The sequence below is a fragment of the Sinohyriopsis cumingii genome, chromosome 1, assembly GCF_028554795.1.
Source record: "Sinohyriopsis cumingii isolate HCF-2022 chromosome 1, ASM2855479v2, whole genome shotgun sequence".
NCBI classification, from domain to species: Eukaryota; Metazoa; Mollusca; class Bivalvia; order Unionida; family Unionidae; genus Sinohyriopsis; species Sinohyriopsis cumingii.
Genome location: NC_142961.1, coordinates 163160942 through 163177251, shown reverse-complemented (window position 1 = coordinate 163177251; position 16310 = coordinate 163160942). Strand labels below are relative to the sequence as shown.

The following is a 16310-nucleotide window of genomic DNA, read 5'->3' as shown; positions in this document are numbered from 1 at the left end:
AAACCTATACTCTTATTTGCCTGTACTCAATATGAAAAGTTTTTATTTGTATACTAAGTGTCTCTAGATTAGAATCCCATCCAAAGCCAACAGCCTGACTTTGATAATATCCCAGTATTTCTCAGTCATGTTTGTCGAGTCTAGCCTCAAAAATATATTACACATAAATAAAAATGAAAAATGTACTCTAATGTAGTAACGAGTTTAGTAAAATGAGTTACATTAAGGCTATCTAATCTGATTCCTTGGTATAAACGTCTGCCATTTCATAAAATGTAATTGTTGTGTTTTTGAACCCAATAGATGTAGTATTGTTTTCACTAACATCTTTTATGTAGCCATGTGCTGGGAAGGGTTACAGTTCTTGCTGTGATGGGTGTCAAAATCGATGGGTTTTACACAAATATTCCCACACAGCTTGCCATTATTTGCCAAATGTATTTCAACTATGAATAGATGTGGATGTAATAAATGTATGCATTTTACATATGAAAGCAGAGAAAGTTAATCTAATTATAGCCAGCACATGTTGCCATTTCTAGGAGATCAGCTTGTAGCTGGCAAGACTGTTCATTTGCAGCACACTGATTATTTATCTGGCCCAAAAGCAACCATGCTAGTGTCTCATGACTAGTGATTTTACTTGAAACAAAGATGGCAAATTTAGCCCTGCTAATTTAAATGATTACTCTTGAACCCTTTTACATGAGCTCCAATAACAATGCTCAACTTTAGGGTCAAGTACCATACACATACCAACATTTGGGGTCATGAACCATATACATACCTAAATTTGGGGTCATGAACCTTATACATACCTAAGTTTGGGGTCATGAACCATATACATACCTAAATTTGGGGTCATGAACCATATACATACCTAAATTTGGGGTCATGAACCATATACATACCTAAATTTGGGGTCATGAACCATATACATACCTACATTTGGGGTCATGAACCATATACATACCTAAATTTGGGGTCATGAACCATATACATACCTAAATTTGGGGTCATGAACCATATACATACCTAAATTTGGGGTCATGAACCATATACATACCTAAATTTGGGGTCATGAACCATATGCATACCTACATTTGGGATCATGAACCATATACATACCTAAATTTGGGGTTATGAACCATATACATACCCATTTCAGGGTACTGAACCATACCAACACTAAACATAGTTGCAGGGAATAAGTCCAGTAACATGCCAACTTTTGAGTTCATGAACCTTACAGACACTAGATACAGTTGCAAAGATGAGCTCCAATAACATGCCCAACTTGTGGGTCATGAAGCATTTCCAATAATATGCCCAACTTCTGGGTCATGAAGCATGTCCAATAACATGCCCAACTTCTGGGTCATGAAGCATGTCCAATAACATGCCCAACTTGTGGGTCATGAAGCATGTCCAATAACATGCCCACCTTGTGGGTCATGAAGCATGTCCAATAACATGCCCACCTTGTGGGTCATGAAGCATGTCCAATAACATGCCCAACTTGTGGGTCATGAAGCATGTCCAATAACATGCCCAACTTCTGGGTCATGAAGCATGTCCAATAATGTGCTTGATCTCAGTGACGCTAGATATAGTTGCAGTGTTTCCTACAAGAAAAAAATCATTTGTTCACATGTAACCCTGCAGTGGTTTGCCAGTTTAATAAAAAAATCCATGTGCAATGGGAGTCAGGTTTTTAAATGTACATGCAGCACATCATTCTAAATCCAACTGTCGATTATAGGAAATGCACAGGGACACCCAGAACTAATGGAAAAACTGCAAAAACTTTGTTAGTAGCTAAAACCATGAACAGACCATCACTTTGGACTTGCATACTGACCAATCATGTGACCTATGCATCATCTCGAGGGGTACCTGACAGTATGAAGGGTTCAGTGAATATTTTATCAAGGATATGAAAATGACTACATGAGACATCACTAGGATTAATAGGTACATTATTTTATTCCTTAGTTTCCTCTCTTTTCTGTGCTCACCACAATATCATACTGTTATCTTTTCTTTACCATCTCTTTCAAATTCTCTTTCTTTGAAACTGTAAATAACTTTATTATGATGCATCTTTGTATATTTATTTCAAAATATTTGTATATAATTGAGAGCCTTATGGAGGATTAAAGTTTTAAACTAATTGGGTCACTCTCTGAAATTAAAGACTTGATTATTATTATGAGGAGTAGCACTAGCAGTAATATACAGTGTGACCCTGTTATAGCACGCTGTTATAACACAAATTTGGATATAACACGGTTGCAGTGTGGCTCCCAAAATTTCATAGATGTGTACTTTTTTCATACACAAAATTTTTTTCTTTTCTTAAAAAGAACAAAAACTAAAATGTAAAAAGTTTGTTATAATTTTTGTGGAAGAGATCGTGTATAAATTCTAACATAAGATGATCGTGGCATGGCTCCTGCAATTTCACAAACATATTTTTCTCATACTTTGTAAAAAGTTTTTTTCTCCTTAAAAAGATGAAAAATGACATCTAAAAAGTTTATTCAGGATCACACTGGGTTTTGCAAACGTTGCAAATTGAGATTTATATTCCTTACTTGGCGACAAATTACACCATCTGGTGATCTATTTAACCCAAATCATTGACTGTTCAAACTTGTATATGCAACATTGGGTTTGGAGTGTAGAAATTCATAGGTATCATGAAAGGAAGCCATAAAATTGATATAAAATGCATTGGAATTTATCTATTGTTAGATAAACAAATTCTTTGTTGATATTGACAAACAATGTTAACAGTGCATTGCTATATCATAATCCACTTATTCTGACATCTGGCCTGAGTACGGTATGCTGTGAGATCTCTGCATTTTTTTTCTTCTACATTTCAGGTAGCAGAAATCAACTGAATGAGGCACTATCTCATAATAGCTCTTTTGGACAAAACAGTCTCAGATTATCACTAGTAATTACTATATTTTGACTGACTTCTGTATGTGGATGGTAAGTAAAATTCCTCTTCTTTTCACTCATAGAATTAAACCCTTCAGAACACTCATTATTTCTGTAGTAATCCATGTCAGAACAGAACACCTGTGTATTTATTGTTTGTTGGACCTTTTTTTAAATAAAATTTCTGATGGAAGACAGCATCACTCCACCACCAGAAATGTGACCAAAAAAATAAATAAATAAGAAAAACAACCAAAAAGAACAAGATGTACTTGTTGATCTCCTTATGCTACCAGGACTAGCTACAATTGACCAACTTTTGAAGGCAGGAAAAGTAACTGCTACAATCAACCAAATGATGGCTAATTCCTTTGTTTTTAATATGTAGCCAGTAAAAAAATAACTTTGCTGAAACTTCAGTTGATCACCTTTGAAGCACTGATCATTCTGTATAAATACTAAGCAAAATTTAAAAAATTCAGTCTCAATCAATGTTCTACAATTATTTGATGATGCTGCCGCAATAATAAATAGACATCTGCTTGGTCCTCCAAAGGTGTCCTTTAGTGGTAACTTCAATAACACATGCACCCTTCATCAAATGAAGCCAACTACAATCTTCAATAAAAATAAATAACCTTTCATCAAAGAAAGTCAGCACCAAACTTAAATAAAAACAATGGAATCTGACTGATTGTTGCATTTTCCAAAGTGACTGGAACATGTTTATTGTGCCATGAAAGTTTTGTTTTTGCAGAGAATATATTATGCTTATGGTCACTACCATTGATGGCATAAAATGCAAATAAATTTCCTATCTTTTCAAACAACAGATACATGGCCATCAAGTTAATTGAATATGGGGTATCTTGCAAAGACGTTTGTTAAACTTTTTAATTTGTTCCAGTTTTCATTTCCCTATTGATGGTAAGATGCTGCTGTCTCCAACTGACCAAAATCTAGGCAAATTTAAGTGCATGTACATGTAGCATGTAAACAACTATAGCCATGTACTATATGCGACAATTGTAGTGAATTTTTAAGTGAGAATCGGATATAGATCAAAACGATGACTACCATTTTTTAAAAATAAATACATGTTATTTGGTTATTTGTGCTTTCAAACAGGATGTGAATCATACATGAAGCTTATAACATGTGATCAATACTCATATTCATGGATTTATTATATATAAGTACAGTACTTAACAGATTATGGACTGTACTACACAAATGTAAGTTGTCAATGTACAAGTGTTTTTCAGACTAGTTTGTCTTCATTTAATCAAAAGCACATATTTTTCCTCCCACTTTATTACACATCCACTCTCATTCTGCAAATATTTTAGGTAAATGCATCATTTTTTTCAGCTAACTGACTTGGTTGGTTATAACACAGTTTGGTCTATAACATGGTCAGGTTCTATGGACCCCAACTACAGTGTTATAGCTGGGTCACACTATATTATTATTATTATTATTATTATTATTATTATTATTAAATGTAACAGCTTGCTCACTTGAATAACTAGAGATACATTTCATTTATACATAATACTGAACTGTAAATGTTACAACAGTGTATCACCGGGTTTCATACAAGCTAAAGAGGTGAATTTAGACAACCTTGTCAATTTGTGTGTGTGTGTGTGTATATATATATATATATATATATATATATATATATATATATATATATATATATATATATATATATATATATATATGATGAAGATAAAATGTTACACAAGGCAGTCTTACCAATAGAATGCAAAGTCTGGTATAAAATGATACTTTCCCTCTCTCAACATAGTCTATAGGAAAAGCATCCATTTGTACAGATGTTTGTTGCATGCTCACCCAATCACTCAGTATACATGGCTAATTAACACCATAAAAAAATATGGCTCTTTAAATGTCATAATGAGGACCATACTTTCATGAAGCATGTCAATTTGAAAATCACATTAAGAAGTAAGTAAGTCCTTACAATTGTGATGCCCATTAACAAAAAGAAGTTTTAAATGAGTATGCCCTTAAAGTTTACAATATGAAAGAAAAACAAAAATATGATTTATTATTTAATAAGTTAGTCATATTCTTGATGTAATGCAGAAATCCAAAGTAAGTATCCCTGCAAGTCCTGTAGCCTTCTGAAAACACATTTTAAGCTGGTATGGATCAATATCATTTCTTTTCCTTCTGTTTCTTCAGTGAAACAGCCACACCCTTCTTAAGAGCGTTGACACAGTCTGTGAGTTTTTCATCCACCATATTCAGACTTTTCTCCTGGGACTTCAAGGTAGACTTTAGGTTGCCATTTTGCTCACCAGACTGCCCAAGCGCAGAAACTGCAAAAGAATAATGATGATTTTAAACTTGAAATTTCTTTAAATTGTAAAGTTTCCATGCTAATTTGTGTAAAGTTCAGAAAATCATATTGCAGCAATTTCATTTAATGCATATCTACATTTCAAAACCTAATATATCTCTGAGGCACCTGAAAGAAAATGTCCATTAAAATTTAAAGAGATATCGTTAAAATCCAGAGATATGGTAAAGACAAAACAGTTAAAACCTGGCTAAAATAATATTACATAAATTAAGGAAGGACAAAACAATAAATGTAGACATTTTGAAGGTTTAGTTTCTTTCACCCATACGAATCATGGCCACCAGTCTCACTCCCTCCCCTATCTCTTTTTCATGGATAGTGTCTGGTTATAAATTAGAGGGATCATGAAACAGACAACAAAGCAGGTTGTCCAATTAAAATGGACATCTCTCTTTTTTATTCCTCAAGTTTTAAAAAAAAACCAAGACTGTGATTCAATTGATTCATTTCTCATTTATTATCTCTGATAAAGTTACGAAGATTTCACATTGGTAACTGCTCTGAAACGTCATATCTGACAATCATACACAATACTACATGATGCATTTTAAGTGTCAGACAGCTTCTGTATGTATTCTATCAAATACTATTAATGCTTCATGAGAAACAGTGCCAAACTTTTCTATTTAAATCTTTGGTTTAGAGATGACAAATTGAGTATTTAAAGATAACAAACGAGAATTGATGTTAAGATTGAAACGTATTCTTAGATTTCTAAAACCTGATACAAATCAGGAGAGATGTGCAACCAACTAAGCTGTCTTTGTATAAGATCCCTCTGATGCAAAACCTGCCACAGTGACCTTGTTCTTTGACCTTGTGAGTCTCAAAATCATCCACGAAGTTTAGTTATATCTGCAGTGTTGCACAGAGGATACCTAGGGCAGGGGACACTGTGTCCCCCACCCTCCAAATTAGGCTGGCACACAACATTTTAGAGGGATAAAGGAAATTAATAGTACACAATACACTAATAGTGCAATAAATATCTTGTTTGCTTAAGCAGTGTTAGCTTTGCTGACTGCACTGTAATATAGTAAGATTATTGCAATAACAATTTTATAATGTGTTCAAATAACTCATTAAATCATTGACAAGTTTTAATATCTGGTAAGTCTGAAATTAGTTGCACCTTGGAATTTCCCATTCTGTATGTACTCTTATTTAACAGCATTTATTATAATAAAAACCAGCATTTTCTGAATAATGTTTCTATCCAAACTGACAAAATCATTTAAAAAATTTAAACCATGCATTTGCATAAATTTAGTCTCCTTTGTTATTATTTCAAAGTCAAAATAAAAATTACACATTCATCACTGCATGGATGACTTTAACCTCAAAAATATGTTATACAAATGTAAATCAAACATTTTACATTCCAATGTGGCCAAGTACCATAAAGCTTCAATGATTTCATTGTGTCTGTTTTTGGATATTCATTGCCATCCTACAGTGTTTATTACCAAAGACTTGGATGGACATCCACTAATGAAAAACTGTAGGTGTTAGTTAAATATTTTTTTCTAACAAAAAAGCATATCCAGCAGGGTACACTGGGCAAAAATATGAAGGACATAGAATACAAAATTGCAGAACTAGTGATGGTGCAGAAACCAATTGATCTTTTGAACAAAGTGACCATGACCTTTGACCCCAAATGAATGGGCTTTTATCCATGAAGTTTGGTCCACTATGTAGAACTAGTGTTTTGATGCAGAAACAATATCTGTTTATTTCTTTCAGACAGAGACCTTGAACATCTTGACTCTCAAATCAAGAGGCTTCCTCCTGACCCCATGTGCGAGTCATCTACAAAGTTTGGTAAAGGCTCTGTAAAAACTAGTTATTGAAACAGAAAAGGTCTTTCTTCTGTCTTTGTTGGCTTTTCTGTTTTTGTTGGCTTTAACAGCATTTTAACATTGTTAAACTAGGTAAGTAACAGACAAGATCAAAAACCAACAAGTTCAGTAAGTAATTTATTTCCTTACAACACAAAGTGAAATTTTGAAAAAGACCTTACAGTATTGTAAATTAAATTCCAAATAGTCATAAAAGTTCTATCAAAAGACCAAAAATATAAAATATTCCAAATGAATTCCAGTGGTGTTCTGAGTGAATTCCAATCTTGAATGTGCTTATGTACCAATAACCTGGAATATTATTGATGTGCCAAAAGTCTTGATGAATCACAAAGATATAATCCAAAATGTCTCAAATGAATTCATAATAATCCCAAAATAGTGATTTAGTCCAAAAGGTATCAGTAATCACTTTGTAATTCCAGTGAATAATTTAAATAAATAAAATCCTCTAAATAAATAAAATCCTCTAAAATGAAAACTGAAGCACAATAAAGAATGATTTCACTGCAGATGTTGAGATAGGCATTAGTAATTCTCACATAAACTGCCCTAATATAAAATCCAAGAGACAATTAAAGAACCAGGATGAGGATCAAAAATTCATTCCTAGAACATTCTAAGTTGTCAACAAGATCTGGTCTATTACTAAAATTTTGGTAAAGAACATGACAAGTATCAGATACACCAGCTATTCCTGAGAGGAAAACCAATGTCATGAACTTAAAACCATGTAAACATGTTTACCCACAAATAATAATAATTTTAATATAATCTTTAATCATAGGCAAAAATTAGCTATGTAAAATGTTCTTTATAAAAAACAAAAGTTATATAGGCCCAAAATTCTGTCAATTATGGACAGAGGTCAATCACACAAAAGAATTCAATAATACTTAACATATAGTAATGGAAAAAAGCCAACACACAGTACAATTAAATATACATAACAACATCTTAAAGGCTATATCATGTGGAGGAATGGGAATGTAAGTGCCTTTACCTTGAACACAACAAGGAAGTTGATCTGGGCTGATATCAAACCCATGACCCATAGATTATAAGTCTGATGCATTACCAACTGAGCCTCCCCAACAAATAAGGTAATAGATTTACAGACATCAATTCTGTATACCCACTGCCTCTTGGCAAGCACATACAAAAAAATTGATGAGGAGTATTCCTCATGAAGTGCTTTTGTTTGCTTGAAAATATTCCATACTCTTACTACCTGTACATGTACAAAAGTTATTGTGACTGTTGAAGCACACGAACTATGATGACTCTCCACAAAAAAACACAAAAAAAATTGATGCTTAAATCTTGTTATCTTCTGTTCCATGACAAAAATAGCATTCTACATATACCTTTTGATTTCATGTCCTTGATCTCCTGTTGAACTGGTTTGATATCCCTGAAAAATTCTCGAAAAGCTTTGGCTAGTTCCACATCCATTGCACCACTTTCTGCCTTCTTTTCCTCCGAGATGCTTTTTCGACGGTCATCTGTAGAGAAACTGCCTGTTAGTTTGAGTTAAAGAAAACAATAATAAAATTAAAATAAAACAAAAAGAAATGGAAAGTAAGCCAAGATAATAAATAATAAATTACACCACAACTAAACTAAAGAAGTAATTAAATAACAATAATGACTAGAGTAACTCTAAAGCTAAAATCTCCAGGTTTCCCCACTTTGTCCTCTCCCCCCCCCCCCCCCCGCCTTGAATCTGTGCCCACAGAGCCAGGGATCTCAACAGTTTTTATGTATAATCCAGGGTATAGGTCCTGAGTGCAAGAACAGACTCAGAGGCCAAAAAACCCCACCAAAACTACATATCTGAATTTGTCTTGTCATGCCCATTGTATGTATATATAGTTCAGGGTATTTGTCTTGTCATGCCCACTGTGTGTATATATAGTTCAGGGTATTTGTCTTGTCGTGCCCATTATGTGTATATATAGTTCAGGGTATTTGTCTTGTCATGCCCATTGTGTGTATATATAGTTCAGGGTATTTGTCTTGTCATGCCCATTGTGTGTGTATATAGTTCAGAGTATTTGTCTTGTCATGCCCATTGTGTGTATATATAGTTCAGAGTATTTGTCTTGTCATGCCCATTGTGTGTATATATAGTTCAGGGTATTTGTCTTATCATGCCCATTATGTGTATATATAGTTCAGGGTATTTGTCTTGTCATGCCCATTGTCTGTATATATAGTTCAGGGTATTTGTCTTGTCATGCCCATTGTGTGTATATATAGTTCAGGGTATTTGTCTTGTCATGCCCATTGTCTGTATATATAGTTCAGGGTATTTGTCTTGTCATGCCCACTGTGTGTATATATAGTTCAGAGTATTTGTCTTGTCATGCCCATTGTGTGTATATATAGTTCAGGGTATTTGTCTTGTCATGCCCATTGTGTGTATATATAGTTCAGGGTATTTGTCTTGTCATGCCCATTGTCTGTATATATAGTTCAGGGTATTTGTCTTGTCATGCCCATTGTGTGTATATATAGTTCAAGGTATTTGTCTTGTCATGCCCATTGTGTGTATATATATATTCTTCCAAAATGTTGCATGCCTGTTTCCTCATTTATGCCCTTTGTAGACATTGCATGAACATCATCTTTAGTTACAAGGAAGTCTGTTATCTTCAGATCTACCAACTTTTTCCCTACCACAGTGTCCAAAGTACAGAATAGTATCAATTAACACATTTTAAGTGATTTTGCATCATTCAAATTGATTAACATAGATTTTGTTACATCTTGATGTGGGGCTTCGATAAAACTTCTAATGAAATGCAAGTGAACTTCTAATTGGTTTCATTACTTGTTACTGCCCATAATAATCTTTTTTTGCAATCTGTGCTTTAATTTTACATTAACTATAAAATTTATTATGACTGGACAAGTGTAAATAGTATAACTCTGGAACTAGAGCTAGTTCTGATGGGTGTATCACAAAGATCATTCACAATATAATTTGCTCTGTTGGGCCTTAAACAGAAAGACGTCTGTTAGAAAACTGAAGTGTGAAGATGGGCATTCAGGAACCATAACTCTCCTAAATGGAAATCCAACTCATTCAAGATCTCACCAATATAAAGGTGCATGATAACTCTGGCTAAATGCAATATTTGTTTGTAAAGCTTCAAAATGATAGTGTGGAATATTTGAAAGGAAACATAAAGGTTCCTGTAGAAAAAAAACAAAGAAAGAAGGATGGAAAATCAGGGGTCATTACTCCTATAAATGATGTAGAATGATGGAACTCAAACCAACTCAAGGTTTTATTAATCTGAATCCAAATACCAAATCTGGTGGAAATTCAACAAATTGTGGTGAAATTATTTTGCAGAAACCAAAGTCAGGAGGGTAAGCAATCAAGGAGCCATAACCTTATCCCTATTATCAAGTACAAGTCTGTAAGACAATGTTCATACCAAATTACATCAGCATATGTCAAACAGCTCTTGAGCTATGCCTGTTACAAGCAACATTCCGTGTGAAGATATTAAATTAATTGTCAAGGTCCATAACTACAGTTGAGAAGACAAAACCCATATGAAGCACATCAACATTTTGAGATAATGTACACTCTAAATTGCATCAGAATTTATTGTATAGTTCCTAAGCTATGCTAGTTACAAGGATTTGGTGTTGTGGAAATGTAATTTTTGATGGAAAAGCTTAACAACTACATCAAAAATAGAACTTAAAATATGTAACCTTTTAAAGGCACATCTACATGTATAAGGCAAACTGACTGGGAATCAGCTATGTTTAAGAGTTGCAGAGTTATGGTGTTTGCAAGCAATATACTCTCCTGAAGATATCCAGTTAATTGCCAAGGGCCATAACTCTACCTAACAAGGAGTTGAAGAGACATAACACATAAAAGACACATCTCAGTCTGTGAGACAATATCAACATCAAACCACATCAGAAGAGGTTCAATAATTCATGAGTTAAACTCTCCAGTACTGATGTGATTACTGTTGTTGTTCTTTTGGGTTTAATGTCATTTCTCAGCACAAGATAGGCTATAGAAGGTGGCCACCATAACTGGTGGAGGAAGAACCCAGGAAAACCCAGGAGAGATCACCAGTCCACAGGTAGTTACTCAGCATTCTCATATACCCACATAGGCCGAGTCTGATACTCTAACTCAGACAGAGGTGAGATGGCAGTGATTGGTGATGAGTGCTTTAGATCACTCAGCCACCTGCCGCCCCAGTGACTATTAATGGGAAGCTACATTTCAGTGCAGGACCTTGATAAAATCTTGCTTCTAATTTGGAGTCTAAATGAAAAAATTCAATATCATACACCTGTTTCCAATATTTTGAGATTATTTTTAAAAAAACTATGCATGCTTGGATGGGAAACAATATTTATAACCTTTTCATTTTGCTCTGCAACAATTAGTCAACTGAATTATTATAAATGCATCTATTAATAATGACTGCACAACAAAAAATTAGTTTCTGATTAAATATTTCAACGTTAAAAGCAAACTGAGCAGACAGTGCAGCTCAAAGAAATGAGTACCTGAATTTGTTATTTTACTTTTCACGGAAAATATTATTTTTTCACTTATGCAAAGGTCTGAGACCTTAGTTTTTAACAGAATCTACTTAATTTCTTGAAATGAATTATTACATGAACATTGTAGTCAACATTGTCAAAACCAAATGTTCAAGAAGGCAAAAAAAACCAACAGTGAACATGATATTGTGTCAGTGAAATGCCTCAAGAAACAAATTCCTGAAACAATCAATATATTGAAGCAGTTTATATCCATTCACAGGGCTTTCAAACAGCACAGTCTGTATTAAATTGTCCATTAACTTGGTTTTAATAACAATAATGACTTTATTTAAAGAAGGTAACACAATTAACTGAAGAACTATTCTACCATGAGGCCCTCATACAAAGGAAATTTATTTATTTTAAAACTGTAGTCTGTTTTAAATGATCCATTCACAGGGCTTTAAACACAATAATCTATCAAACAATGTCAGTCAATTGGCTTTTAAACACTATAGTCTATCAAACAATGACAGTCAGTTTATATCCATTTGCAGGACTTTTAAACACTATAATCTATCAAATAATGACAGCCAGTTTATATCCATTTGCAGGACTTTTAAACACTATAGTCTATCAAACAATGACATTCAGTTTATATCCATTTGCAGGACTTTCAAACACAATAATATATCAAACATGGGCAGCCAGTTGGCTTTTAAACACTATAGTCTATCAAACAATGACAGTCAGTTTATATCCCTTTGCAGGACTTTTAAACACTATAATCTATCAAACAATGACAGTCAGTTTATATCCATTTGCAGGACTTTTAAATGCTATAATCTATCAAACAATGATAGTTTATATCCCTTTGCAGGACTTTTAAACACTATAGTCTATTAAACAATGACAGTCAGTTTATATCCATTCACATGGCTTTTAAACACTATAATCTATCAAACAATGACAGTCAGTTTATATCCATTTGCAGGACTTTTAAACACTATAGTCTATTAAACAATGACAGTCAGTTTATATCCATTCACATGGCTTTTAAACACTATAATCTATCAAACAATGACAGTCAGTTCATATCCATTTGCAGGACTTTTAAACACAATAATCTATCAAACAATGACAGTCATTTTATATCCATTTGCAGGACTTTTAAACACTATAATCTATCAAACAATAACAGTCATTTTATATCCATTTGCAGGACTTTTAAACACTATAGTCTATCAAACAATAACAGTCATTTTATATCCATTTGCAGGACTTTTAAACACTATAATCTATCAAACAATGACAGTCAGTTTATATCCCTTTGCAGGACTTTTAAACACTATAGTCTATCAAAAAAATGACAGTCAGCTGGGTTTTAAACACAATAGTCTATCAAAGAATGACAGTAATTTTATATCCATTTTCAAGGCTTTAAAACACTACAGTCTATCAAACAATGACAGGCAGTTAATATCCATTTTCAGGGCTTTTAAACACTATAGTCTATTAAACAATGACAGTCAGTTTATATCCATTCACATGGCTTTTAAACACTATAATCTATCAAACAATGACAGTCAGTTCATATCCATTTGCAGGACTTTTAAACACAATAATCTATCAAACAATGACAGTCATTTTATATCCATTTGCAGGACTTTTCAACACTATAATCTATCAAACAATGACAGTCATTTTATATCCCTTTGCAGGACTTTTAAACACTATAGTCTATCAAACAATAACAGGCAGTTTATATCCATTTTCAGGGCTTTAAAACACTAGAGTCTATCAAACAATGACAGTAAGTTTATATCTATTTGCAGGACTTTAAAACACTACAGTCTATATCCATTTGCAGACTTTTAAACACTATAGTTTATCAAACAATAACAGTCAGATTATATCCATTCACATGGCTTTTAAACACTATAATCTATCAAACAATGACAGTAAGTTTATATCTATTTGCAGGACTTTTAAACACTATAGTCTATCAAACAATGACAGTCAGTTTATATCCATTTTCAGGGCTTTAAAACACTATAATCTATCAAACAATGACAGTCAGTTTATATCTATTTGCAGGACTTTTAAACACTATAGTCTATCAAACAATGACAGTATGTTCATATCCATTTTGAGGGTTTTTAAACACTATAATCTTTATTAAACTATGAATCTAACTTACGACTCATATCTACAGATTTAGAAATCTAGACAAGAAAACAACATTATTATTCTTTCTAAAGCAATCAGTCAACATCAAAAATACAAATCAGTGTGCCATGTCACATGATGGCAACTGATTATGGTTACTGTTTGAACAATCCAAATAGTATGTGAATGCCTTACTTTGATTCAATAATACTTGATTATTTGAGGCATTTGGCTATACATGTATTACTTCCATGTGTGAAAAGACATTGTTAGTAGTGACGTGTCCAGCAACAGATGCATGTGAATGTTATTTTAGCAGTAAACATGATTCTGTTTAAATCTGTATCACAGAATGTTATTTTAGCAGCAGACATGATCCTGTTTAAATATGTATCACAGAATATGTTATTTTAGCAGTAGACACGATCCTGTTTAAATACGTATCACAGAATATGTTATTTTAGCAGTAGACACGATCCTGTTTAAATACATATCACAGAATATGTTATTTTAGCAGCAGACATGATCCTGTTTAAATACGTATCAGAGAATATGTTATTTTAGAAGCAGACACAATCCTGTTTAAATATGTATCACAGAATATGTTATTCTAGAAGCAGACATGATCCTGTTTAAATATGTATCACAGAATATGTTATTTTAGAAGCAGACACAATCCTGTTTAAATATGTATCACAGAATATGTTATTCTAGAAGCAGACACAATCCTGTTTAAATATGTATCACAGAATATGTTATTCTAGAAGCAGACACAATCCTGTTTAAATAAGTATCACAGAATATGTTATTTTAGCAGTAGACACAACCCTGTTTAAATACGTATCACAGAATATGTTATTTTAGCAGTAGACACGATCCTGTTTAAATACATATCACAGAATATGTTATTTTAGCAGCAGACATGATCCTGTTTAAATACGTATCAGAGAATATGTTATTTTAGAAGCAGACACAATCCTGTTTAAATATGTATCACAGAATATGTTATTCTAGAAGCAGACATGATCCTGTTTAAATATGTATCACAGAATATGTTATTTTAGAAGCAGACACAATCCTGTTTAAATATGTATCACAGAATATGTTATTCTAGAAGCAGACACAATCCTGTTTAAATATGTATCACAGAATATGTTATTCTAGAAGCAGACACAATCCTGTTTAAATAAGTATCACAGAATATGTTATTTTAGCAGCAGACACAATCCTGTTTAAATACGTATCACAGAATATGTTATTTTAGCAGTAGACACAATCCTGTTTAAATACGTATCACAGAATATGTTATTTTAGCAGTAGACACAATCCTGTTTAAATACGTATCAGAGAATATGTTATTTTAGAAGCAGACACAATCCTGTTTAAATATGTATCACAGAATATGTTATTCTAGAAGCAGACATGATCCTGTTTAAATATGTATCACAGAATATGTTATTTTAGAAGCAGACACAATCCTGTTTAAATATGTATCACAGAATATGTTATTCTAGAAGCAGACACAATCCTGTTTAAATATGTATCACAGAATATGTTATTCTAGAAGCAGACACAATCCTGTTTAAATATGTATCACAGAATATGTTATTCTAGAAGCAGACACAATCCTGTTTAAATAAGTATCACAGAATATGTTATTTTAGCAGTAGACACAATCCTGTTTAAATACGTATCACAGAATATGTTATTTTAGCAGTAGACACGATCCTGTTTAAATATGTATCACAGAATATGTTATTCTAGAAGCAGACATGATCCTGTTTAAATACGTATCACAGAATATGTCATTTTAGCAGCAGACACAATCCTGTTTAAATAAGTATCACAGAATATGTTATTTTAGCAGTAGACACAATCCTGTTTAAATACGTATCACAGAATATGTTATTTTAGCAGCAGACACAATCCTGTTTAAATATGTATCACAGAATATGTTATTTTAGAAGCAGACACAATCCTGTTTAAATATGTATCACAGAATATGTTATTCTAGAAGCAGACATGATCCTGTTTAAATATGTATCACAGAATATGTTATTTTAGCAGCAGACACAATCCTGTTTAAATACACATCACAGAATATGTTATTTTAGCAGCAGACATGATCCTGTTTAAATACACATCACAGAATATGTTATTTTAGCAGCAGACATGATCCTGTTTAAATACGTATCACAGAATATGTTATTTTAGAAGCAGACATGATCCTGTTTAAATACGTATCACAGAATATGTTATTCTAGAAGCAGACATGATCCTGTTTAAATATGCATCACAGAATATGTTATTTTAGCAGCAGACACAATCCTGTTTAAATACACATCACAGAATATGTTATTTTAGCAGCAGACATGATCCTGTTTAAATACACATCA

General features: G+C 32.9%; 1 protein-coding gene across 7 annotated transcripts in view; it reads right to left on the bottom strand.

Moving 5' to 3' along the window:
- Positions 1 to 1962: 1962 nt before the first annotated feature.
- LOC149808284 (kinesin-like protein KIF28) overlaps positions 1963 to 16310 on the bottom strand; it is a 203922-nt gene continuing 189574 nt past the window's right edge. For 4 of the 7 annotated variants that reach the window (XM_089975594.1, XM_089975633.1, XM_089975619.1 and 1 more), the window contains 2 exons: positions 8577 to 8729; positions 1963 to 5303 (listed from right to left, as the gene is read on the bottom strand). In XM_089975594.1, the coding sequence (XP_089831720.1) occupies positions 5140 to 5303; positions 8577 to 8729 (317 nt within the window). In that variant the 3' untranslated portion in view covers positions 1963 to 5139. The remainder of the gene's footprint in view (positions 5304 to 8576; positions 8730 to 16310) is intronic. The other 3 variants (XM_089975606.1, XM_089975613.1, XM_089975626.1) reach the window with 1 other exon arrangement.